Genomic DNA, 25,947 nt, shown 5'->3' on the forward strand with positions numbered 1-25,947 from the left:
CTAGGAGGTAAATTTTCTCCTAAAAGCAAAGAACTATCTACTGTCAGTAACCGGCAGCACTCCATCAGCTGGGGTCTTATCAATTTAAACTGAAAATTCTTGTAAAACACTTGATCTAATATTTATCTGCTCCAAAACACTAACTTACTCTTTCAAATGTGCAAATTTAAGAAGCCTCTGACAGTTATATGAGATGACCAAAACATATTCCACAGAAGTATTAGCTCATTTGATATTCTTCCTCCACAAAGATTTAAATACTCCACCCACCCTCAATGTGTATTTCCCTCCTGTTCTTTCTTAAATAGAAGATCCATTAGTACTTGACTTTTTGCTTTGTTACATCTCTCTTGGGTTTTAATGCAAATCATAGCAACACGAATTTTAATATAGTCATATTTCCTATCCAAAGCTAGAAAGTGCATCAGAAGAATGTAGGACATGTAGTCTGTCATTTCTTTTCCAACTGACTAATTTAATTGCTAAATTTTCTTTGTTCTCCTCTGGAATTAGGCTACATTTTGAAATGGCAAGTGCCATATGAAAAATGATAATGAGTTGACACTAAACACTGATTTTAATCAGTCTGTCACAAATAAGAAATGATACAGTAAATGAAACTAATGGGCTGAAAACACCATTCTTCTGACCAATAGACAAAGAGAATTCATTAGCTGGAAATCTTTTCCTGTAGCAAACATGGTCATCTTTTCTCTCCTTTCTCATAAAGATTCCAAGAACTTTATTGGTGAGAGTTTAATTCCTACTATTTTGTAGGTAACATATTTTCTGTCCTATTGTTACTATCAGTCTTATAATAAGAAAATTATTTAGCTAGTCACACCATGTTTAATTAGAGCAAAGCCAGGTCTGTGTTTTGAAGGCTTTGACATTTTAGCAGTTCTTACAGCTGTATAACAAAGCACTGCTTTTAAAACTTTTGCCACTTTGAGTGAAATCTGCCAGCAAAACTATGAGCTTGTTCCACACCTTCATGTGAAATAGAAGACATCACAAAAATAATGATGTATTTCTACATCTCTTTTTTTTTTAATTATTAGCATAGTAATGTTATTTTCTAGAATTATACTAAAAAAGGCTGACAGCATTTTTTTATTCTATTAACATCGAGGTAGAAAATTATTGCTAGTAATGCACTTCATCATTGACTTTTTCTGTGAATTACTTGAATGACAGTCATGATCAAATTCCAGAAGCTATATGGGTCAGTAGGAAGAGGGATGTTCAGAAATAAGAAAAAGTTACTAAAAATTTGCTTATACCTGTTTTATGTACACAGTAATTGAAGTTGCACTCACATGCACAGGGGGAATAAACATAAACTTCCAGTTAGATAGGTAGCTGTGTAACTGGCAATATAATCATTGTGTTCCTGTTTTGCATTTGAGGCTAATACAACACTCACTGTGTCCGTCTGGAAAGATACAAGTTCTTTAAAATATTCTTTTCTTCCAGCTTCCTGGTACTAGCGAGCGATTGTTTGTTCCAAGATATTGAGTTTCTGGAGCATGATCTCCCAGTTTCTGACTGTAATGTCAAGTTATAAGTAATAGTTATTTTCCAAGGCTATTCCATTTATGTCATGACATTGTTTTCTGCTGATCATTAAGGACAACTAATAACTGAAATATTATCAAAGGAATTGTTGTGGCCGGTAGCTGTATGGAGCTATTCTTCTTATTAATGTTTTTTTCTGAACAATAGTATTCTAGAATCAGGTAATCATTAATTACATCCCCAGAATGCCTTTAAGGAATCATTGTTACTGGGGTTAATATTTTTTAGACCTGTACAGCTGCGTCAGCTTGACCTGTTGCTCTTTCTAACCTATGAAGGTAGACTGACAGAAATTATTTCTACTGGGCAGGTTTATTATGATGAAGTTTAAATCAGTAACCTTTGAAGATTCACTTTTTAAGAACTGTGTGTTTGAAGATATTACTTCACTGAACACATACTTCAGGAACTGTACTTTCGTGAATACCACCTTCTCCAACACAGGTATTATGAGAAAAAACACTGAATATCCATTCAGCTGTGTGTTCTCACATTTGTAATTTCTGGATTTCTGATAAGGCATACTAAAAGCCCTCTTGTAGGGAATAGAAAGCTATAAAAAAGCAACAGGCCTCTGTAATGTAACAGAAAAGCGAAAGGATCAGATCACACCTGCATACATCAGGCCTAATATTGACTCAGATAATAAACTTCTCTTTGATATTAATATCTCTAAAGAGATTCACACTGGAAGGGAGAAAATATATTTATTGCTTTACTGGTAGGTTTAACCTGGGGGGAGAGGTTACTTCATCTAAATAGGACTGGTGAAATACATTGTTCATTGTGCTTCCTGTGACATGGGAATCAGAGTTCATGATACAACCTACCTGATCTATAATCATTCCCACTCTCCTAAGTATTGTAACAAAAATGGGAATGCATATTTTCATACGTTAAACAGAGGACTCTTTTTTTCTCACTTTATTAAATCATAACTGAAAGTAGAACATGGCCAGCTAAGCTTGTGGAAAAGATGGGGCACTTCCTACCAGTTTCAAGCAACTGCATCAGTCATACTATTAATAGACCTAGGTTTCAAAGCAAGTGGCACCCATCTTTCTTTGCATGAGAGGAAGGTATTCATGATTCAGGGTTATAAGGCTGACAGGAGGAATGGAAAGCAAGTGGAAGTTTAGGAAGAGATCTCTGAAATGCTATTGGAAGAATGGCATGTGGGAGCTCATCTGTGTTTGAGCTGAAGACCATGAGGCCTTCTCAGAAATGAAAATTAGTTTAATCTGAATTCTGTATGAATGTCTCACTATAAAGGAAGTCAAACCAAACTGACCGTAATTTGCAGTCTCATCTAAAAGGCTGTCTGATGTGGAAACAGAAGATCTGATACCAAGCAAAACAGAGTGATAGAAACTTGCAGATATCCAGTACCTTTTATGCAAGACCAGCTGGTGCTGAAAGAACTTAACCAAATACAGTCCAAGCAGAACTGAAATTCAGTAGTCTATCCTGCCTAACTCAAGGCCTTAGATCCTTTTTTTCATGAGCTTTGCATATTTTTGTATTAAGATAAAAAGGTATCAAAATTAGCAGCAATAACTAGTTCCATTTTATGAAGCAATGAAAGCTCAGAATTGTCATTAAAGTTGTGTAAACTTGAAATGTTTCTACTCAAATGCGGCACATGGAGTCAGCTGTTACCTGAAATGTCCCTTTTTCTTCTTTTCACAGATCTCGAGCAGTATAAATTTGTTGACAGCGAATTGATAAATTGCACATTTTTCCACATCAGGACAGGATGCCAGATTTCTTTTGATGACGACTACAGTGCCTACTGGATTTACTTTGTTAATTTCCTGGGAACCTTGGCAGTGTTACCAGGGAATATTGTGTCCGCTCTCCTGATGGATAGAATTGGACGGTTAACGATGCTAGGTAGAGGCTTTGATTTAAAACAGGGAACAACACCAAAATCTAAAGCTCTCCTGATAAAGTAATACATGCTCTTTTTAAAGACTTTAGTTCAGACAGACGCAGAACATTCCTTCTGCAGATACTTTGTTTCTGTGGCATCATAAGTGCCATTTTAAAGCGTCACCAATTTAGAAACTGTGGGAACAAAAGGTTCTGTAACCAGTTCTGCTATAGCCACAGTATCAGTCATTGCTCTTCCACATTGATATTACAAAACCATTATTTAGGCATTTGAGATGAGATTTTGGAGAGTGATGACCGTTGGCTCCTCTCTGCTCCAGCTGAAAGAAAAGAGAGATGTGCACAGGTGAGATGTGCTGAGATGCTCCTCAGCTAGTGGAGCAGCCCCTTGGAAGAGTCAGAAGTCCTTTGCTGTTATCTACCTTGCAAAGTAAGACAACTGAAAGATAATTCCCGTGGATTATCGTCAATGACAAATCTGTTTTCAATTTACTTAAATCTGGTTTACTTAAATAACTATGTGGTAGTTCAGTGAGTATATTTTCTAGGATAATATCTCTATATAAGTGCAATTCCCACTCAGTGTTTTTATTGCTACAATATTTAAATGAGTTTCATGTAATTGCAGAAGATGATAAACAAGGGATAATGGGGTTGTTTTCCCTGAATAGCTTAATTATGGATTTCAGAGGGGGTTTCAATAAACTTTATACTACATACTTTATGATATATCCTAATACTTGAGGAGTTACTTTTTTTTTTTTTCCTATGAAAAGTCTGCCTGACTGGTCTTTCTAGCAGAGGAGGTCTCTTTAACTCAAGTATATGTGTCATTTATTTAGGTGCACTGTGTGTTTAGAAACATCAGACAAAACAAAAAACGGTAATTTTAAAAATACAGCTCCGCCTCATGCTCGTTTTACCTGTTTCAAACCTAGGTGGTTCCATGGTTCTCTCTGGCATCAGCTGTTTTTTCCTGTGGTTTGGGACCAGTGAATCCATGATGATAGGTATGCTGTGCCTCTACAATGGCCTCACCATCTCAGCATGGAACTCTCTAGATGTTATTACTGTGGAGTTATATCCTACTGACAGAAGGTATGGGCACATACATCTCCCCTAACTTTACTGACACTATGTATCAGCAGAAATGGTAATTGGAAATGGTTACCTATGAGCTTTACAGAGGTGAGTGGTATTTTGAGTGGGCTGAATTAATAGTTTGACTTACAAAGGGGAAAAAAGGTGGTTTTGAGCTATTTGGGATTTTGCATCAAACATCACCTAATGAGGAAAATACCACAAATGTAACTTCATGTGAAAAAAAAAGGTCTAACTGCTACTCTCATTTAAAACACAGCTAATGACTAGTATTTCTGAAAACAATAATGGAATATTTCTGGGTTTCTCTTAGTGCAGCTGGCTATAAAGACAGTTGTTGGTCCGAAACAGCAATAAAGCTACATTAGTCTGTCAGCTGTGAAACGGTGGGGATGATAATAAAAATCACTGTCTGGAGCTGAACATCATCTTCTGGATGAGACTGTGGGCTTGAATCATGCTGAGCTGTTAATCAGTCTGCTACAGATTTGTATTCAGGGTCACTAGAAGTGTACATACTCAGCATTAAGAGGATACAAAAATGTCTCAGGCACTGTTCCTGAGTTTTCAGAGCTCTTACCAGAAAACTCAGAGCAGTTTTCATGTCCTGCAAGCATTGCTGCTAGATGACACGGTTTGGCTTTTATTCCCAGAAACATTTTCATGCTAATTTTATGTCACTTAATGGAATAAAGGAAGAAGAGTTGAGTCTTATGCTATTGTATGTCATGTGTAAGAACACATTTTCTTGGAAAAACTGGGATATTTCTCCTTCCTTCTCTCCTGAAACAAATTTTATGCAAAATTGCTCAGGCTTCTGCCTAGGGACAGTGTGCTTTTTCTCCTGTCACAGTCCTATTCATTATGTCATTCACTAGAAGTTTCAAATATGACAAAAAATATCTCCAGTTTATAAATGCATGACGCCTTCTTTTTATTTGCATTATGAAAGTATATGCTTCTTCATGCAAGACATTGATATGCACTGTTGTGTTTGTATTGAATAACCATACTAGGCTACTTACGAATCAAAAAAACTAAGCTTTAATATTGAGAGATAGTGTTTATATTATACCTCAGAAAATTGCTCTCTTGGCAAGAATTATTCCATCATCTAAACTCTATAATATAATTCTAATAAATATATAGAAATAGCTATCTTTTTTTTGCATTCCTGAATGTAGCAATGATACATATTTTCTTAAAATGAAGTGAAGAAAAAACAACTGGAAAAGCCATTGATGTTAATGGAAGCAAAAATAATCATTACTAGGAATGATAAAAGGAATGTAACTGACATGTATTCCAGATCATTTATACTGGTAGATAATAGTTGTTTCAAATAGTTTTTGCTATTTTGGGGATTGCAGAAACTCTTCCCCATTTTTAATTTTTAAAAAGCTTATGTGTGCAATAATAGCTTTCTGGAACTCCACTTCAGAAATTTACTTGCAGCTGAGTTGTTGGCATTTTTTGCAACAACTTAGATGGGGCTTAGCCCTTTGTATTATCAATATAAAAACGCTGGTAAGCCAAGTCTACCTGTGCCAGGAAAGGCACTGCCCACACATACTGTAGATGAGGTGTTTTTTTCAGAATTTTAAAAGTGATGGAACTGTCACTGCCAGTTTTTGCCAGCTGATCGTAAGAAAATTCTGAGTTCTAAAAGTCACTTCCTAGATGTGGTTTTTTAGACTTTGGCAAAGCTTATTCATGTTTCATAGAATTATTTGAAAACTAATACCTGCAGGGACTCAAATAACTTGCTTCCCAGGATTTTTTTCTTTGTTTCTTTTTTTTTTATCCAGACCAACTGCAGTTTATAAGCCGTCACTGCCCACCTCTGATGGTCCTGTCTTCCCTTCTAATAGATTTCTTATCTCCACAGCCGGTCATAACTCGCCATAACTTGCCATATTTTGCTGGGAATTTTCACCTTCTGCAAGTAGGTGTAGGGCTGAGCAGCCTTCCCAGGCATATATGGTGCAACAAGCTGTATGATCTGCTTTTGCACATGAGGTCCTTCATACTTATAATGATGATCTGTTTCAGTGGAAAGCTGCATCCAGAGAGAATCTGGTCCTGAACCTGGTTTTCAGCTTCCTCTCAAAAGATAATCTAGGCACAAAAGCTTTGCTCACTCTGTCACTATTTTACTATTCCAATAGACACATTTTTGTACACCCAGTCAGTGAAATGACCACAAATGAGCAGCAAAGTGCAGCTGGAGATTGGACTGGAAGAAAAGTATGTAAAGGAGGCTAGTTCATGCTGCCATGCACTAGAGACCAAGATGGGTAGCCCCTGCTTTTCCTCCTGTGCAACTCCTCTTGGAGACTAGCCAGATGCCAAATCAGTGGGACTTTGACAGTATTGTGCAGCTTAATACAAAAGGTGTTTCATAAATTGTACTCCACGTTATTTAGGGACTATACTGGCTTTTTGCCAGGTAAGGGTGTGGTGAGCAATTTGGAAATGTGCTATATGCAACACACACACACATCTAGCACACATCTCAGTTCCTTCTTCATCAGCTGCCTGCAAGGCAGAGTTAAGGTTGCTTCAAAATCTTGATAGATTTGGTTTCTGTATGCATTCACACTGATCTACGTAACCACATATTAATTTTCTAGTGTGTGGATTTGAGGTAATTAAGTAGTTTGTCCTGTCTTTTTGATGAGCACTATCAAATTTTATGCTATTTTAGCATAGCTTTTGCCTGCATGTTCTGTATACAATCTCAGTTTATTTACACAACTGCTAAAATATGTTCAAGGTTGTATAGATTTCAGGTGGTTGTCAGGTAGATGATGAAGTTCTGTTAAAAGCTGAAGATACTTTACTAATGGTAGTTCTAGGTGGTTTTCTGTCTTCCAGATGACACTCATGGTGGTGATAAATAATCTTTTGATATTTCTTTTCATACACAAATTTTAAAGGATGGTCATGATGACTAGCTATGAACCAGATGATTTCCAATAAGCAACTAAATTAACCCAGCTCCACAATGTGAAGAACTTGTTTTAAGTCATCTTTTGTCTCATCATATCTGTTTTACCTTTTCTTCTTAATGTGGTATTCTGGACTAATCAGCACATTCTAAGAAGCCTTTGGTCAGCTGTTGAAGGCCAAACCAATATATTCCATAGCTCTGCTCTCAAGAAGATCTGTTAAATGTCTTTTAATCATTTTTGGATGCTCCAGAGAGCTTTCGTACTCTTTTATAAACTTTCCATATTTTTCAAACACTGCTTTGGAAAGAGGTGATGGCTGTAGCAACTGAGGCACAGAGGAAAAATAGATTGTTAAAACTTACTTTAGCACTGTCTGTTAGGAAAGGAAACCTGTGGACTGGCACATGTGGTACCAACTATCCCTAAGCATTTTTGATGAGGGAATGTCTGGAAATGTAACTTCCACTGCTCAGCGCTTCAGCAACACAAACCTGAAGGTGCTAAGCTGAACATCCAGAAAATGTGAAATGCATACTTTATGACTATTTAGTTAGTTTTATGTGACTTGCTCACGTCATATATGAATTTTGTGGCAGGGGTAGTGATTGTATACTTTCTTCTGATAGCACTCAAATACTTTAACCAATGAGACTGCTTTCTCATCTTGCAGTCCCCAGCCTAATTCACAGTGCGTCTTCCAAATTTCTGCAGCAGATGAAGGAAACCAAGTTTGTGTTTTACCCTCAAGCTGTCTTTGTTCTCTGCACTGGCAGAGTGATGCGGAAAAAAAATACTGTGTGATGAGGTCATTATGGCTTGTGTTGTAATGTGTGCCCAAGGGGCTTGCAAGAACATTGTAGCTTCCTACCTCTGCCTGTAATATAAATATGAATGGAAGAGAGTTAAAATTCTCTGAAGAATTAACATACAGGAGGTTTTTATGACTTTAAAATGCAATCATTAGTTTTACATAAGTGATAAATATCTTGTTGTGAACTAGCTTGGGAAGCACAAACTTTTTAAGGCCAGACTCTTGTCAAGGAGTAGATACAACCAGTAACCCAAACCCAAACAGCAAGTGGAATAGAAGTAGGTCAACTCCCGCAAAGTAAATCAAGGTCAGATTGTATCAGATAACCTACAATTCATCAGTTTTATTACAGCTGCCAGACATCTGATTTTGAATCTTGGCCAGGAATATTTAAAATCCAGGTTTTGCTATAAAATGAAGTCATCTTGTTTTGCCTTTTTTTTAATACCTCAGAAACAAGCTCAGAAGGGCTTGGTCGTAATTAAGTCACCTATCTTTAGTTAGTTACATTTCTTGTTCTCCTTTTCTTGAGCCCTGAGAATCTGTTCCCAGAGTAATAAATGTTATTTGTAGGGTATTTAAGTTCAACTTTGATTTGCTGTGGCTGTTAGAAGAGATGTTTCCTATTCTTTTGAGTCATGACAACAGTCATAGACTTACAGCAGACCTCCTGATAGTTATTTTCTACTGCCATCCTGTGGATGTGCTTCAATTGCATTTTGCTGGAATTTCATGTTAATTTGTTTAAGGCATGACACGTCAAACCTATAGGAGGCTTTGGGCAGTAGTTGAAGCAGGGAGACAAATACCACAGTTTTACTTACTTGCACACTGAATGCTGTAATTCACCCAAATATGATATCCATCTTTTCTTTTTTTTTTTTTTTTTACGAACTTGAGATGTTCGGACATGAGAGAATTGTTTGTAGCATATTCAGAAGTCGTTGTAATAGTCTTTGCATATTATCAACACCCACAAAATTATATTCAGATGTTTTTATAATTTTCTCTGGTAGGCTTCACACTAGCTCTGGCAAGAAACTTACCAAATTTCTGTGCTACACACATTCAGTAGCACTATGGGACCATGAAGTGTTTAGGTACTCTAACTATCAGCAATGGAAAGGTGGTCTTGAAGTATTATATGTGGGAATATACGTACCTGTCTAAGAAGGAACATATGTGGCAATCACGGAACAAGCTCTTTTACTCTGAAGGCCTGGATAATCCTTCTATTTTTAACTGTTTGGACTATTATCATTTTTGTGTGGGGCTTGGGTGAAAGGAAGATGAGCATTTTACTTCGTAGCAGCTTTCCCAGCAAGAGGTAAAATACACTGGGGAAAATTCATTCTCTGTAAGATGCATCTTTCTATCAGACCTGACAGTTTTACAAGACTTATAAGACTGCTGCATTTTTCTTCTATCAATACTAAACTATGTAACTGGTTTTACTCATTGTGATTTTTTTTGTTTCTTTGTTAGCTTGGATTGGGGGGGGGGTGTTGTTTAATTTTTTTGGTTCTGGATTGGTTTGATTTGGTTTGGTTTGACTTGGTTTGGTTTGGGGTTTTTTAAAGGCAATTCCAAACTGTTTCACCAGCATTGTATCACTGATGTGCCAAGGGGCTTTAATGACATTCTCTGGCTGGACAAGGGAATCTTGCTGCCATACTCCTTTGACAAGTAATAAGGATTGTTCGTGAAGTCAAAACGACATTTTTGTGCCAGTGCTTCACCTAGTAACTGATCAACATAACAGAAATTGGTGTAATGGCCTTACGCTGTTGGATTTTTTCATTTATACATGTGTGTGACGCATCAAGTGTCTTTGATCATTTGCAGACTTCCTGTACACTTTAGCACTTTCCTGAAACACTGTAGCAGAGGCTGAGCTAGTGCTGCAACAGAAGACTCTTCTTGTACATGCATGTGAATTGCCGCGTATTTATTGCCCAGCTATTTTTATTCTGGGTTCAGCAGGATTAAGTATAAAGGCATGAATTAATGCAGATTTTGACTGATCTGAATCGCAAACACTCTTCTAAGAAAGATGTTTAAAACACAGCAAGTCTAAATTTACTATCCCTAGAGCTCAATAGTTTGCTTAATGACTTTATTCTGTAAGTACACAACAAATACATATTCAAACACAGCATTAAAATTGAAGGATATGAAAGCAGACTACTGAACAGGTTGCAACAATATTTTACTTTAGCCTGTAAAATTCTTGCTGTTCCTGCCAATGAAGCGCGTATTTTAGGGAAAAAGATGTGCCTGAAAACTGCTTTAAGATCAAAAGATTGAACTTCTGCGGGGTTATTCATGTCGCATCATAAGAACAGCCAAGAGCAATGAAAATGGGCTTACTTTGTCTTACTCTGTTTAAAATTTTATAATATTAATGGGATTAGATTAATTGACCCTTTACAATTGGAAAAATTAAGTAAGTCCATTTTACAAAGCAGAGCCATTTTCTCAGTGCCAACAGATTAACTTACTTTTACTCAGACATAAAAGATACTGTATTACAGAATTACTTTAAACCTTATTAAGGTAATCTTGGCTATATAACCTATAGTATACCTAAAACACATTGTCAGCCCTGAATGTGCTATTTGCAGAGGAAAAGAAATATATTGCACAGGAAAAGAAATGATTTAAATTGCTCAGCAAACTGTGTTTGGATCCTGCTATTTCTAGTTGATACAAGCAAACAGCATCTGTAAAACAGCTTATCTTTATAAGGCAGTATAAAACAACGCTGAATATAATATCCTCATATGTTGTGCTTTTGTGCATTTCCACAGATTTCCTGCATGTATCCATCCAAATTTGCTTTAGTTAAATATATGTATTTTTTAGGGAGTTCTGGTATACCTCTGAATATCCTGAGGCTGTTGATGACCAGGTGTCTATTTTCTGCATATGAATGCTTGTTTTGTGGTTTGTTTTGTTTTTTTTTTCTTGTTACTGTTATTTGGGGGCAAGTTTGGTTTCACAGGAGCACCAGCAGCTGAAGAAATTGTATTTACATGTACAGACACTGACCGCAACCACCACCGCAACTTCAGAAATACTTTCTGTGTATAAATGTGGCTGAAATTAGAATAGTTCTTTTTTCCTTTCCTTCTTCTCTGACTTATTCAGAATAGCTACAACCTGCTATATCCTATCACATAAACAGTGTTTTCCAGGCTGGCTGTGTCATCTTTAACCTCTTCCTGCCTGTTTAATGTCTATTTTACAACAGCCTTTTCTCTTCATGCTCCTTCTTCCTACCTGCACTCTCTTCTACCCTGGAAGATGCATCAGTCTGTAGCTCCTTCCCACTCAGGAGCTTTTCCCCATCCTGGATCAGCTTCCTCCAGATATTCTGGGCTTTATCTGGCCTTGCAGTATAGATGTTTCTGTGGTAGGGATTTGATCTTCTCATAGGCTTTGGAGGATTACTCCAGTAGGGTGGCTCTTGGCTACTTCCTTCAGTGCATCTCCTGCTCCTTCTTTACACCAGTTCCTTCAAATGTCATTCTTAAAATGGGCAAATTTTAACTTACCCATTCCTCCTCTGGGGAACATATTTTCAAGGAGCTGCTGCAAATATTTCTTTGTCAGAAAGCTTCATAAACAACACCTCCAAAGTTTCCTCAACTGCTGCCCTCAGCAGTTTGCTCTCCAGTAGCCATCACTGGTCTGCACTGTCAGGCAGCATAGAATGTTGCTTATAGAATGGTGGACTCATAGAATAGTTAGGGTTGGAAAGGAACTTAAGATTATCTAGTTCCAACCTCCAACTTCCAAGTTACTTATTTTCAGGATGTGCATGTTTAGCTCTTCTTGGCAGTAGGTAGGTAAAAATATTGCAGGTTTAATTAAATGTAGAAAAAAACAAGTAGGTAAGGACTTTGAACATTCAGGAGGTATATCTGAGTCTCTTTTGCTTGTTTTCAACTTTTTTCTGGGTAGTTTCTGATTTGCCATTTGCATGCCTGATCTCTCCTTCCTTAGATATTGCTACATATTGGCATGCAGCGTGTGAATGGGTACAATGCTTAGCACAAAAAGGAATTATGATTACTTCAGACAAATAGTAATTACTTTTTAAAATCTCAGGTATTTTAAAGAGACACTGTTTTGATTGCTAGAGACTAATCACCAAACTAATAATAAATATATTATGATAATGATCACTGAGAAGAAGAAATGAACTTGTGTTTTGTCTTGGGGTCAGAAAAAGCATGTAATACACAGAGCTGACACTGGAACAGTAAGTATCAGCTTTTCTGGTTTTACTTCCATAATGTTTTATGCAAGAGTGTTGGCTTTTGTCTGCAACCATGGACAAATGAATATTTAATAATAATGGGAAAAGAAACACTTTCTGGAGGTACAATAATCAGTCTGTTCCATGTTTTAACTCTGTTCTACAAATGTCTTTTTAACTGATTTAAGAATTTGACAATAAAAGTACCGTTACTTCAAATTAGCACATTTCTGAATCTTGTTTCAGATTCTGGAGTTGACTCTATGAGCTAACTAGAGTTGTGCTTCTTAAACTAAAGTGACTTAGAAATACACCAGAAGGATCTACTCTCATCATTCTTTTGGTGCAGGGTCCTCAAGTCTATCAGGAGTGGTAGAATTCTGAACCACAGCATGTCAGATACAGCCAGGGCACAGACAATCCTGAAATCCCCTATATCCTGGTCAGCTATACTAGAGAGAAGTTTTTACCTCTCCCCGGTATAAGGCCTGGATGTAGGAAACCAGCACTCTTGAGATCTAGTTTGCAGGAGAACAGAGGAGATTGGTAGCTCTGGGCAGTGGCCATGTCCAGCAGTTTCTTGAGGCAGAGGATCCTTCTCCCTTGACAACACGATTTGCTGTTTTCAAAGTCAGAGACTAGTTCTAGGAAAAATATTGTTTATGTCTTTTTTCCTTCTAATGGCAATACTTAACAGGAAAGAAATATTTTGTTCTGAAACGAAGAACAGCTACCTTCCTAATTCATATTATTTTATCTCAGAGAGCACAGTGTGACCTCCACATACTCCTTCCCTCTTTCACTTCTAAGAAATCTGAGACATTTTTGAGATTCTATTGTACAGATATTTTTGTTAAGATATTTTTGTTAGGGCGAGGCTATTGTTGCAATAATGAGTCATACAGTCAAGTAAAGCATAATTTATTAATTTAATTGCAGTTTGCGTAATACATCTATGCACAGGTTACCAAGCATCTAAAATACTTAATACAGGCTACTAAAATCACACCAGTGCAATGCAAAAGCCCCTCAGAACTGCCTGTGTCATACTTTCTGTCGTCACTCTATTTCTTTTCCCTTTTCTCCAAAGTTTCTCAGATATCACTCCTGCACCAAGCAGGTTTTTATATACCCTATTCTCATTGCCTCCAAGAGACAAACATTCATTATTACTAGAGGTCTTATTTTTTTGAAAAAGCACTGGTTGAATATGTACACCACCTGTAAGAAATCCATTTCTATTCAGTGCCCCAAGATGAACATTCTTTTATTCTGATGGCTTCTTTCCAAAATCACCAAGTAGCTCTATTTTGAACTCTTTTGATTCCTCCTGTCTCCCAATCCAGCATTTGAAGTATTACTGAATTTTCATTTGCAGGCCTTTGATCTACTGTGGAGGTGTGAACGTAGCTATTCAGTCATTCATTCCCCATTTTGGTCCCTGAGGCAGCAGAATGAATTTGCTTTAATAAAATATTGTAACAGCTGAGCTTTTATTTTGCATTATAGAGACAAGCACAGAATCCTTCTTGGCATAAGTTCTGTTTAAGATGTTTGGGCTATACTGATTTATTCCTGCTGAGGATTTGTCTGAAAGGCCTTACTCTCTAGCCCATTTTTAAACTTTCTTCTGTTTTCTCTTCTAGGGCAACAGGTTTTGGCTTTTTGAATGCACTATGCAAAGCAGCAGCTGTGCTTGGAAACTTAATATTCGGTTCCCTTGTTGGTATCACCAAAGCAATCCCTATTCTCCTTGCTTCTACTGTTCTAGTATGTGGAGGTCTCGTAGGACTTCGTCTTCCTGACACAAGAACCCAGGTGTTGATGTAATGGGAAAAAGCCATTTACTATTTATTTATTTATTTATTTGTACAAATGTCAACCCTCCTGACCAATGGTGCAAAGGCTTCAGATTCTCAATGCTTAGTAGAGTACTCAAATGTCAGAAATCAAACCCAAAACGCGTTTGGAGTGGCAGAGATTTAGAAACCTCTGTATGAAAATTTCAGATTTCAATTTTGTTTGCTTGCATATATCACTATTAAAAATCACTTAAAACTGTAAAGCTACCTCTTAGAACACTTCTGGTGACATGTCCAGGTATGTAAAAACAATACTGATGATAAGGTATTTAAAATGTGAGCAGTCACATTGTTTAAAAAATTCGGCAACAGCATTTGGAGCTTTTGTACGAGTACAGACACACAAGTCCATTACTTAGCAGTATTGGTGCAGAGAATGTTAATGTATCAATGCACGCAGCATTAATTAGGAAACTACAGACCGCATCAAGACTGATAATAGTAGGATCTCTTTAAAATGTTAACATTAAAAATTCAATACAAATACATTTATAAAATTATCCAAAAAAAGGGGTAGATCCTCTGATGGCAGAAGCTGGCATTGCTTTCAGTGGAGCTAAGACAACATGTATAAGCTGATGAACTATCTACCCTTTCAAGTTTCAGAGAACAAATCTGGTATAACACATAAGGAAAAATTTATCAGTATTTTTTTCTAATTATGTCTGACAACATTCATTAGGTGGTTGAACCATTGCCAAAGAAATCAGGGTCTCAGATAAGATATAGTAAGATAGATTTTTGGGGTTTTGTCATTAATTTGTCTCTTGCTCATTTATATGAACTTGGCATTGGGTAGTAATACCTATCACTGCATTCTGTGTCAGTCATTGTCTTAATCATATTGAAAGAGTCACTAAAAGTCCATATAAGAACATCATTCATTACATTTAAAGTTCACTGTTTATTTCCTGGTTCTAGAAGCTGCATTTTTCAGTTACTAACAAATGCGTGTGCTACACATTGTAGCACCAGAATGTTACCCCAAGAAGTGTTTTTCTGCTATTAACAAGTGAGAAAGGTAGCTGAATTAAAAAAAGCATACGTAGGGAAAACTAATGAGTATTTTTTTAATGTTGAAAATTTAAATATGATATAGTAAAAACAAAGTTTAGTAATTGTTTTTATTTTAGAATATAAATGATCAAGACTTATGAGATGAAGTATTTTATATTTCAATCTGACTTAAACATGTCTTTTAAATTTCTAAACAATGGTGTAAAAAGGAGGAAGGATTATTTTTCACCAAGTACCAGGTTAAGAAAAAAATGCTGGCCTTATTTTTGCATCTGTGGCTTCTGTCCACTAGTCAAAGCCTTAGTATTATTTCAAGGCTGTTTTCTCCAATGAGATTATATTTGAGCTCTCTTTCTCTGTTACATTCAATAGTATGTGTCCACCTTCTTGTACTTACTGCACAACGTATTTTGAAATCTGAAGCCTCTGTACATGCTTGGAGTAAACATCAACAGCAATGGTAAAATATTACATTGTCTTGCTGTCCACTGTCCGCTTGAAGTAATATATTCTGCCCATCTCTGTATGTTATTCTGAAAACCACCCAGATCCAACACTTCATGCCGCCTGACCAGTAGGGTGAAAATGTGCTACAGAAAAATAAGGTTTGAATTTTGAGGGCTATGGTTCAAGACTAACACACTAAAATCTCATTACATGCAAAATTCTGCTGATCTGAAAGCTGGTTCTTACCATAAAACCTGAGTACATCATTAGTGTGCGATCAAGTCTGGGTGAAGTAGAATATAACAATAGGAATCAGTAAAGGTGAATAAGATTCTCAACTACACAGACCTTGCATGGTCCAGAATTAAAATGAATGTTCTACGGTAGGAAAAGGGAAAAAAAAGAATAGTGTTCAGGAAAGGAAAAAACCAAACCAAAACAAAACAAAAAAAACAAGAAGAACAAAGAAAAGATCCACGAACATTTCCACCATATGAAACAAAACTTAAAGCTAGAGTTTCCCTAACTGGTGAGCCAGTTCGCTCAACAGATTTGAACCAGGAAGCAAGCCAGCATCAAAGCTGTTTGAACAATCGTTTGGGCTTGAGTGCAGTGAAGATTTGTCTCATATAAAGACAAAAGAAGTGAATGCAATTTCAAGTTATAAATACTTAGGTACATACTTGATCTATGGAGATCTAGACATTAATGTTTCTTATGTTACAAACAAAAGTGATTTGGACTGCTCTGTAGTGAATCTTTTTTCTTTTTTTTTTTTTTGTTTCCAAAGCAGTATCAGGTAATAAATATTGGACAATAGGAACTGCACATCCTTTCTTTGTCTATTCACTTATATCTCACATAAAGAACCACTTAGTGTCTTGGTTAGATGCGTGATACACCACAGGAAACTGACCTTGATAGCATTTGTGTATGAGAGCTATGAAACATATGTAGTAAGAACTGTTAATTTTTCTGTTTTGGTCACCGAACTGACTGACCACTAATTGGAAACTCTTTTCAGTCTAAACTGAAGTAGAATATAAGGTCTAGTTCTCTTCTTCACTAAAGATGAAAGACTTATCCTGATGACAGCAATGACAAAAAGTACAATGGCTTTTGAAGACAAAGAAGACTGAAAGCATTTAGAACTACTTCATAATTCAAAACCAAAAACTACAGAAGAAACCACATGTTTTCATTTTTGTCAGAGTATTTATGTAATTTTACTCCTTACAGGTTGTCTGACAGCAGAGCTTGATTTAGCAGATTCTTACTTCTTGAAAGAAATTTATTCATTGTGTTTGAACGTTGTAACCAGATTGGTTATATTCATGTTAGCACCTTCTTGGTTGGAAGCATGTACTACTACATTTGGTATGCATTACACTGATTACTGAGTACAGACTCCTATCAAGGGAACCAGGTCTAGGTGTTAATGGTTTCTGGAGTCCTGAAGGGGATTGTTAATGAATAATGTATTGGGAAGCCTTCTTCCTCTATGCTTGATTTTAGCCAGTGCCTTTCCAGAGGTATGTATTACAAAATTTTTACACGGGTAAAAAGGTGTTAGCTCTCCTTCCTAATGGCTTCAGTAGTCTACCCTGCTCCTAATCTTAGAAGAGTGGGTCAAAGTAAGACTGCTAACTCAGACCCTGTTCTCTTTGTCTTCCTGCTATTCCATTAATTCCATCCCAAATTGCTTTTCTTTCCAGAGGGTGAACCTTAAAGACAGCCAAAACTCACTGATCATGCTCTCACTTGCTTCTGATTTCATAGTAACATTCAGTAAGAAGGTTTGCTACCTACTTTTCGCAATTTGTCCATCCTTTTTTAAGGATCTTAAATGAAGATGGAAAGTGACATCAAAAGTCCTTCAGATGATTTTATCCTTTTGAAGCAGCCAGAACCTACATTTCCTTACATATCAAGAAGGCCCAACAAATACAAGGAGGGGTCTCCTGTCAGAATGGCCCTTGCTGAGCCTTTTCTGCTCTAGGTGCAGCTGTGAAGTAATTTTGTCTGTGCACCTAGTGTAGCCCCATGTGAAACATACGTATTCTCTTTTAGCTTTTTCTTCCACTATGGATCCTTATCTTTGTGAAACTGCTCATGAGGCACAACTGCTGATTCCAATTCTTAGAAATATAATATAGTCTTCAGCCTCTCATATGGACAGCCTCTGTGTGCTGGGCTTTAACTCTCTTCCCCATTCTGAGTTTTAGAATGATTTTCATTAGTCAAAGAAAGATGTTTACATCCAGTTGCACCTCTTTACCTAAACAAGATGATATCATGCTAATACAACCCACAAGCCATGTTTCCTGTTTAATAACCTGGAAATGCAGTTGAAATTTCAATCACAATGTTAAAAAATGAATCCTTGCACTCAGGGGCTCAAACAGACAAGAAGTGAAAACAGAATCCTTTACTTCCTCTGGAGTCTTGAAAGAAAACACATGTTCAGTAATCATATTCCAGAAGAAAACATGTCTGAGAGACTGCTTTTCTTCTGCATTTCCTGCCTTCGTGTTCATTAAACTTACTGTAAAATATTAGGTACTGGCCTGGATTAGTACTTTCCAATGCTGCTAGTTCACAAAAAATAGCATGAAAAGACAGACTTTTGCATGCAGTTTGGAGGCAAGACAAGGATCAAGAAGTGCTGTGGAATTAGCAGAGACATATTCGCCAAAAAATCTGGAACTTAGTTCAGAACCTGAATTAAATAGAAAGCACTAATATATAGTGCTAATTGCAGGTATTCCTATCCAGCCTGCAACCAGTCCACATGCTGAAATAAGCCTGATTCCCATTCTTCTAATATTGATAATATCAAACAAATGATGTAAAATATTTTTGGATCCATTATTGTTACCTGCATTCTTTATTTTTGTTGCCATGGTGAATACCCTATTTCTTAATGCAAAGGAAGTATCCTCCGATACTTAGTCCTACTCAGGATGGGTAAGATTTTTATATAGAACTTCATCCACATTCAGGACCTTTCTTTGATGCAGGGACTTAGCATGTCAGAAACAGGAAATAAGACAAAATGGGCCTGATTTACTTTTCTTATTTGATAGCAGGTTGAATTATCTCCAAAGATGCTAACCTGTAATATGTAGCCAGGCATTCTAGCCCTTTGAGTACATACTGTCCAATCAAAAATGAATAAAGCAATAATTTTTCTCCTCCCACAGCATACACACAGCTACATTTACTAGGACCAAAATTCTTAGGAAAAAAATGGGGAAAAATACAGGTGTGATTGCTTTCTGGGCTAGAAGATCTTCCCTGCTTGACAAAGGTCTAGAATATATTGCTTGCTTCTGACCAGCATACAGCCCAATAACCAAAGACTGGATATTACTTAATAACAAAGGTGTTTGGATGAGGATAACCTGACACAAAAGTATTGTCCTTTCCATCCAGGGGATTCATGAACATATATTATAATGCCATGTAACCAATAAGATTTGTACAGATCTTGCCCCTACTGTGGGCTTCAACGCTTCTGAGCTGGAGCTAGACACATCAGTCTGCAAGTGAGAGAGAAATTGCTGGCAGGCTGGCCTTCATCACTCTCTCCACAACTAGCCACCCAAACTCGTTTTGCTTGATCCTAGGGATTGGTATTTTTGCTCAGCCTTCTACTTTCTAGTTTTGGACATCTTCTACCTGCCACTCAGTTTTCACCAGTAGTCCTGACCAATCAAGTTGAAGCTACTTGCTGCTAATGGACAGCATTCATAACTCATTGCATGCACAGTACTCTGTAAAAGTGCAATGTTTTATGTGTTGTTCCAGTTTCATCTGTTGTCTAGTGCTAGAGTTGTCATCCAACATTTCTCTCTGATAAGATAATACTGCATGTTTTCTAACCTATAAGACATGTCTTTTACTCTCTTAATGTCTGCCTTGTAAATACACGCCTGTCCTCCACTGGCTATGTGATAAAAGTGATTTGTGAATCTCATATAGGCCTGTCTTACTTATTTAAGAAGTGATACTTTAAAAGAAAAGGATCAGGAAAAAACAGTGAAAGGGAATAAAATCAAATGCAAACCAAGAAAAGTAGGATTTCAAGGCCTAGGCTTCTATTACTTTCATTTGTCAGCTGTTTTCCTTAAATCCTAGGCTGCAGCTATTTAATACTATATATTGTAAAGAAATATTACACAGTTAGAAGTGAACACATAGACACATGTCTGGCTGAGTATACATGCATATATACACATACAGTTCCCTGTAACACAGGTGGATGTAAGACTTACAAATCACATTCTCATCTCATTCTCCATGACACTAAGTGTTATTTTTGCATTGTGCATGATGCTTAGAACTTAAGTAACATCTTGTTCCATTCCTTGTGCAGAACCCTTTACTTATTCATGTGCAAAATTTTAGGGATGCCAAAATTCATCTTAGCTAGTTACTAGCTTTCATCATTGGAAGAGAACTCCTGAAATGCTCTGAAAATGGGTTCTGACTTACTTGTAGCCTTCCATGTTACTGCCCCACTATGCCAAACAGCAAAATAGCATGTGGTCAAAGGCACTGGTCATGTTCCAGTGACGAAGAGACACAGCACTCTCAGATTCACAAAATCCTAAAAGCTATGAAATTTGCCTTACACAACTAGAAGTCCTTCAAAACGTTCCATGGGGATCTCAACTTGTAAACTTCTGTGTAACATTATGAGAAAATGTCTGCGTCTTGCTGTATTGTATATTTTCCATTGTTTCTGCATACACAGCTGCTGTTGTTCTAGTAATATGGCCAAATAATTGTTTGCTGCTGTTCTTGTCAGCAATCTTTGACCAGCCTGAAACAGAGCCATTGCCAGGGTGTCTTTCAATTAATGACTAACACCTCCCACAAAGATCTTCCACAGTAATTACATCTATAATTCAAGCAAATCTAGAGTGAAAATAGCAGTACATGCACACAGAGCAGTGAGAGTGGAGAGGGCTCTTTCAAAAGCTACTTTTCTCCTCCCCTGTTTGCAGGACATGTGCTTCTTGTAGTGTGCTTCGTCTGGTGAAGAGCACACATGTTACAGAGCTAAGAAAGCAGCAGAAGAAAGAGTGTATTCCTTCCGCAAGACTTAACAATGTATATTTGCTATAACAAAGCCAACTCTATAAGATTAAAACAAACAAACAAACAAACAAAGCCAAGCAGCTTTGCAGTTAGTTGAGGTTTTCTGTAATTTTCCTTTTTCTCCATGTGTTCTAGGAGTTGATAAACCGAATACTAGTCTATACCAAACCTTTAGGGGGAGACTATGAAAGGGTAGCAATGCTTAAGTGACAGTACTTTTGGAAAGGTAGCAGGCCTTTCTAAAAGGAACACATAGTCACTGAGAGAGACTGTGATCATGAATAGACAGTTTTAAGTAGAAAATTGCTGTTCAGATTCAAAGTAGTAGTACATAATACTAGCTTCTATGCAGAAATTTGTGAACATAGATTAAAATCTATAGTTTAGAAGGAAAAAGAGAATATTAATATTTGGAGAGCAACTTACAAAACACAACTGCCCATTATCTCTTTTGGGCAAACCATACAGCTCTTTCCTGTTTCCTCCTGCCACACATCCCTTCCGATATTGTGACTGATTTCATTTGGGCCCCACTAGTGAAATTAACGTTTTTACTGACATTTGCAACAAAAATGAGAGCAGGCACAGTATTAGGCTGTAGGAAAACCAGCTTATTTATAAACAGTTTTTAAAAATGCACCAAGCTGTTCATGACTGAATTGTCTTCTTAGTGGTATAAGATCCTACAAAGTGTCAAATTAAGCTTGTATTTTATGTGTAAATTGATCCCTGTTTAAATCAGTGAAGCAATTTGCATGATTGAGATCTTAGCTTTCTCTTTCAAAGATACTAAATACATGATTCTGTGTACTGTCATGCTGGGATTGCTGTTGCAAGAGAAGTGTGGGGTTTTAAGCCTTCTTTTTAGCATGAATAACTTTAGCCTAGCTTTTTCAGATGAATGTAATGTTTCCCAAACAGTAGAAGGATTTATAATAGCACCACATGCTGCAAGACTAATGAATCAACTGACAGCTTATTATTCTATAGGACATTGTATTAAAAATCCCAACTAAAACTTCACCCAAAATTGCTGTATTACTTTCATCTGTATAACATTGTAACAACTAAATTGTATCTCATACTTGGCCGCAAATATATATGGCAATGTACTAGGCATAATTAGATTTTTTTATTTTAAGTGGGCAGTTTCCCTGCATAATGAAATATGTGCAGAACTCAGACATCAAGGATAAGGCAAAGTAGGGCTTTTTGCCTTCACTGTAATTTATTGTCACTGTCAGATTGCTGACTTTCTTAAAAACTTAGGAGCATTTTCTGATGCTGAGCCACAGAAGGAAAATATATATTCTTTCCTAGTTTTTCATAAGCTATATTCTGCTCCTGGTTTATCCTACTAAACTTCCACTCAACTTTCCAACTGCTCTGAGCCAACTGGGAGTACATTTTTTCAAACTGTCTTTTGTGTACAAAAGCACAGGTGTGTTAGTGTGCATATGCTGTCAAGAAATTCATAACCATTTCTGACAGTCTCCATTTCTTAAGGCAAGGAAACATGTACATATTGTATATATGGTAATGAGCTACTTTGAAGTTGAATTCCCATTTATACATGTTTACTTCTAGATCTGCTAATCTGCAACAAGATCTTGGCAATGGTCCTGACTTCTCTGTTTCTTTCTTTCTTTGTTTTCTTTATGGCTGTGTGTGATCTCCTGCAAAGCAGGTTACAGTCATCACTATTGTATATATGTGTTTGCATGTGTGTGCCTTGATAAATTCTCTCTTTGGAGTTCTGAATTTTTCATTTCAAGTCCAGCTGGTACAATTGTGAACTCATCTTTCCAGTATGCTCCTCTGTGTTGGATTGAAACTTCAAAAATGTTTGACCAAGTGTTTTGATTAAGTCCCCTGAGGAAAGCTCCTTGTATACTTGTGAAAGGGCATGCTCTGTGTAAGATGACTGTGTACAGTATAAATCTATAAAATGTGGAAGTGTTTATAAATTTATCTGCCAAATATTTATCATCCATGTAACAAATGCAAAAGCTATTTAGTGTACATCAGATTAATAAAGGGGATATTTTGCTTCACTATATTCAAATAAAGATTTGTTCTTTGCAATGGATATATATCAGGTGTGATGATAGCCAGAACATCACCCTCTACAACCCATAAAATTCCACAAAAACAGTTGTTTTATGATAACTAGTTGTTTTACAAAGGCTCCCTATGTATCTCACCTTTAATGCCTGCAATGGAAGTTGAACATGTATTAAAAGAAAACATGGAACAATGGAAATTAAAATGGCTGTAAAAAAAGAGTAAAAGTTGCTACAGTAGCAAGAGACAAAGTTCTCTAGTTAACTATCTGGGCTTCATACTTTTATGGTACATAATTTCACAAAATAGACAACTGGCCTTTTGCTACATAACTGCAATACAGGGGTATATTATCACCCAAAGAGTCTAATCTAACTCTATGTGAAAAGCATGCTGCTGCAAGGTATGATGATCCATGCATCTGAAAGGCCAATGGGAGTTTATACAAAAAACTATGGTTCCATAAGAACTTGGTATTCACAAAAAAAAAAAAAAACAAACAAAAAAACAAAACAGAGAAAAACTGAAGCAGCCCTGCAACAATGCAAGCTCTTCATTGCATTTGTACACTAAAAACCTCCAGAAAGCTTCAACAGATCAAACATGGTAGCTTTAAAATAACACAAACTGCTGAGTTATTTATATTCTGCCACCTCCGTGTCTGGTTTGGAAATTCATTTCCAAGTATAGGTTATTCCAGACAGATGATGCACCAAACAAAACACATTTGCCTCTTCAGCTGTGTCACCAACAGGGAAAAGTTAACCAGTGCTTGAATGGAAGTATTTTTCAGCTCATGCAACAGATATACGGGCATGTATGATTTTGTGGCTGTCTTTTGGCAAATTGAGTTTTTTGTATTACAGTACAGAAAATCTTTTATCTGTTCATTAAGTACAAGCAACTGAAGTACTAATCCGTATTTTAAGTCCACTTAGATGTACACCCTTTCCACCTGTATTTGAAGGGGATTAGAAGTATAACTCAGTGCTCTCATCCTCTAGTGGAGATGAAGATTTTATGCTTGTACCTCCTAGTCTCATTCTGGGAAAAATCATATAATGGAATCATCAAATAGGTTGGAAAGGACCTTAAAGATCATCTATTTCTAACCCCCTGCCACAGACTGAAACACCTTCCACTGGACCATGTTGCTCAAAGTCCCATCCAAGCTGGCCTTGAACAGTAACAGGGATGGGACAGCCACAGAGGCTCCAATGCCTCACCTCCCTCACAGTGAATAATTATTTCCTAATGTCTAATATAAGCCTACCCTCTTTCAGTTTAAAACCCTTCCCCCTTGTCCTGTCACTACATGTAAGAAGTCCACCTCCAGCTTTCTTGTAGGCCCATTTAGGTACTGGAGGGCTGCTAAGAGAAAATAAAAAAGAAGCTAGAAAAGAGGTTGAAAATCAACTCTTCCCTTCAGCAGCAGGGAATTTTGTGTTGGACAGCATCACCCTGCAAAAAAAGGCACTATGGCTTAAGGACTGCATTTCTTGGAAGAATTTTGAAAGCATGGGTATAGCTGACATAGCTATGTTGGCAAAGAGGTGATGCTTAATTCAGAGCACTGTGTGTGTGTTCCTCATAGACTGTCCTAAAACTATTGAGCTGAAACAAAACTCATACCATTCTGTACCTTTTCTGGTTCATATATAAACTTTCACAGTATACATAACTTTCACAGTATACAGGTGAATTCCCTCTTTATACAAATGCATTTCAGATCATGTTACTTCTGTCTCTTCGAATGGACCTAGCTGGTGTGATTAGGATTTCAGTAACAATTTAGTATTACTATAGCAGACTAAAGTTGCATGTACAAAATAGCTTGGGAAAACACCAAAACCACCCAAGACTTACTGGGAGAGGAAGATAGAGCTTGAAGAAAGGGGCGGACCATGTCACCTGCTAAATTATACAAACACAAAGGTCTGTCAGCAGTGATCTGCTGATCACTACTGACTGCACAAGGGTACACTGCTGTCTTCAAAATATTGTATGATATTTGCCCAGAAAGCCAAAATGCTGTCACTACCTTTAGACCTAGAAGCGGAAGCTGCAGTTACTGTCGTCAGTGATAATGCCTGAACAAGCTACATCTGGAAATGCCTACACTAATCAATCCAGGCAATACTTCCAGCTTTCAACATGAGAAGACAAACCATTGTCAGCCTTACCAATCCTTGAGTGACTACTGCTATCCTTCAGAAAAGCCAGACTGTGGCAATTCTAGTCACAGAATGGGAAATTGTCAAAGTATTCCTCAAACATATTGTCCAATGCTGAAAAAAATAATCACTTAAGAATCACTTGCTACATGAATGAACTGTGAAATGTCTGCTATAACCACTTAAAATGTTGGTTGGATATCAAGATAGTCTGGTTGAATTCTGATCAGATACATCCTAGGCTGGAGATCTGATCTCAATTCTCGCAAAGGTAAATGGCACTTTTATGTAAAAAGCTTCATAATAATCCACAGAGTTGTATTATTGCAGAACAACAGTGGTTTTGTAGGTGGCTACAATATCTCTGAATTGTGCATTATACAACAGGTTTTATCATAACACATTTAATTGTGTCTCACGCTCATACAGACTGCAAACCCCTTATCCCCACAGGACACTGAAGAGGCTCCTGACTTTGAATAAAAATATCTTTCACTTTGCAGTCAGACCAGATTTTACAGAGACTAGGAATGAGAAATTAGATAAAACTAAGCAATTCACCTTCCCAAACATCCTGAAAGTGAAGCCATTAGTGGACTCTCATATCTGCTACACCATTAACTTCAAGTGGCTGTCCTTAAACAAACTTCCCCAAAGACTCTCTTGTGAACTCCAG

General features: G+C 37.0%; 1 protein-coding gene across 1 annotated transcript in view; it reads left to right on the forward strand.

Moving 5' to 3' along the window:
- Positions 1-15,180, forward strand: part of SV2C (synaptic vesicle glycoprotein 2C) — a 104,038-nt gene extending 88,858 nt beyond the window's left edge. The window contains exons 10-13 of the mRNA XM_057406506.1: positions 1,889-2,022; positions 3,268-3,471; positions 4,410-4,569; positions 14,248-15,180. Coding sequence (XP_057262489.1) covers positions 1,889-2,022; positions 3,268-3,471; positions 4,410-4,569; positions 14,248-14,431 — 682 coding nt within the window. The 3' untranslated portion in view covers positions 14,432-15,180. The remainder of the gene's footprint in view (positions 1-1,888; positions 2,023-3,267; positions 3,472-4,409; positions 4,570-14,247) is intronic.
- The last annotated feature ends 10,767 nt before the right edge of the window (positions 15,181-25,947 follow it).

The sequence above is a fragment of the Pezoporus wallicus genome, unplaced genomic scaffold, assembly GCF_028554395.1.
Source record: "Pezoporus wallicus isolate ANWC-B61680 ecotype Strahan unplaced genomic scaffold, APGP_CSIRO_Pwel_v1 contig_2975, whole genome shotgun sequence".
Lineage (NCBI taxonomy): Eukaryota > Metazoa > Chordata > Aves > Psittaciformes > Psittacidae > Pezoporus > Pezoporus wallicus.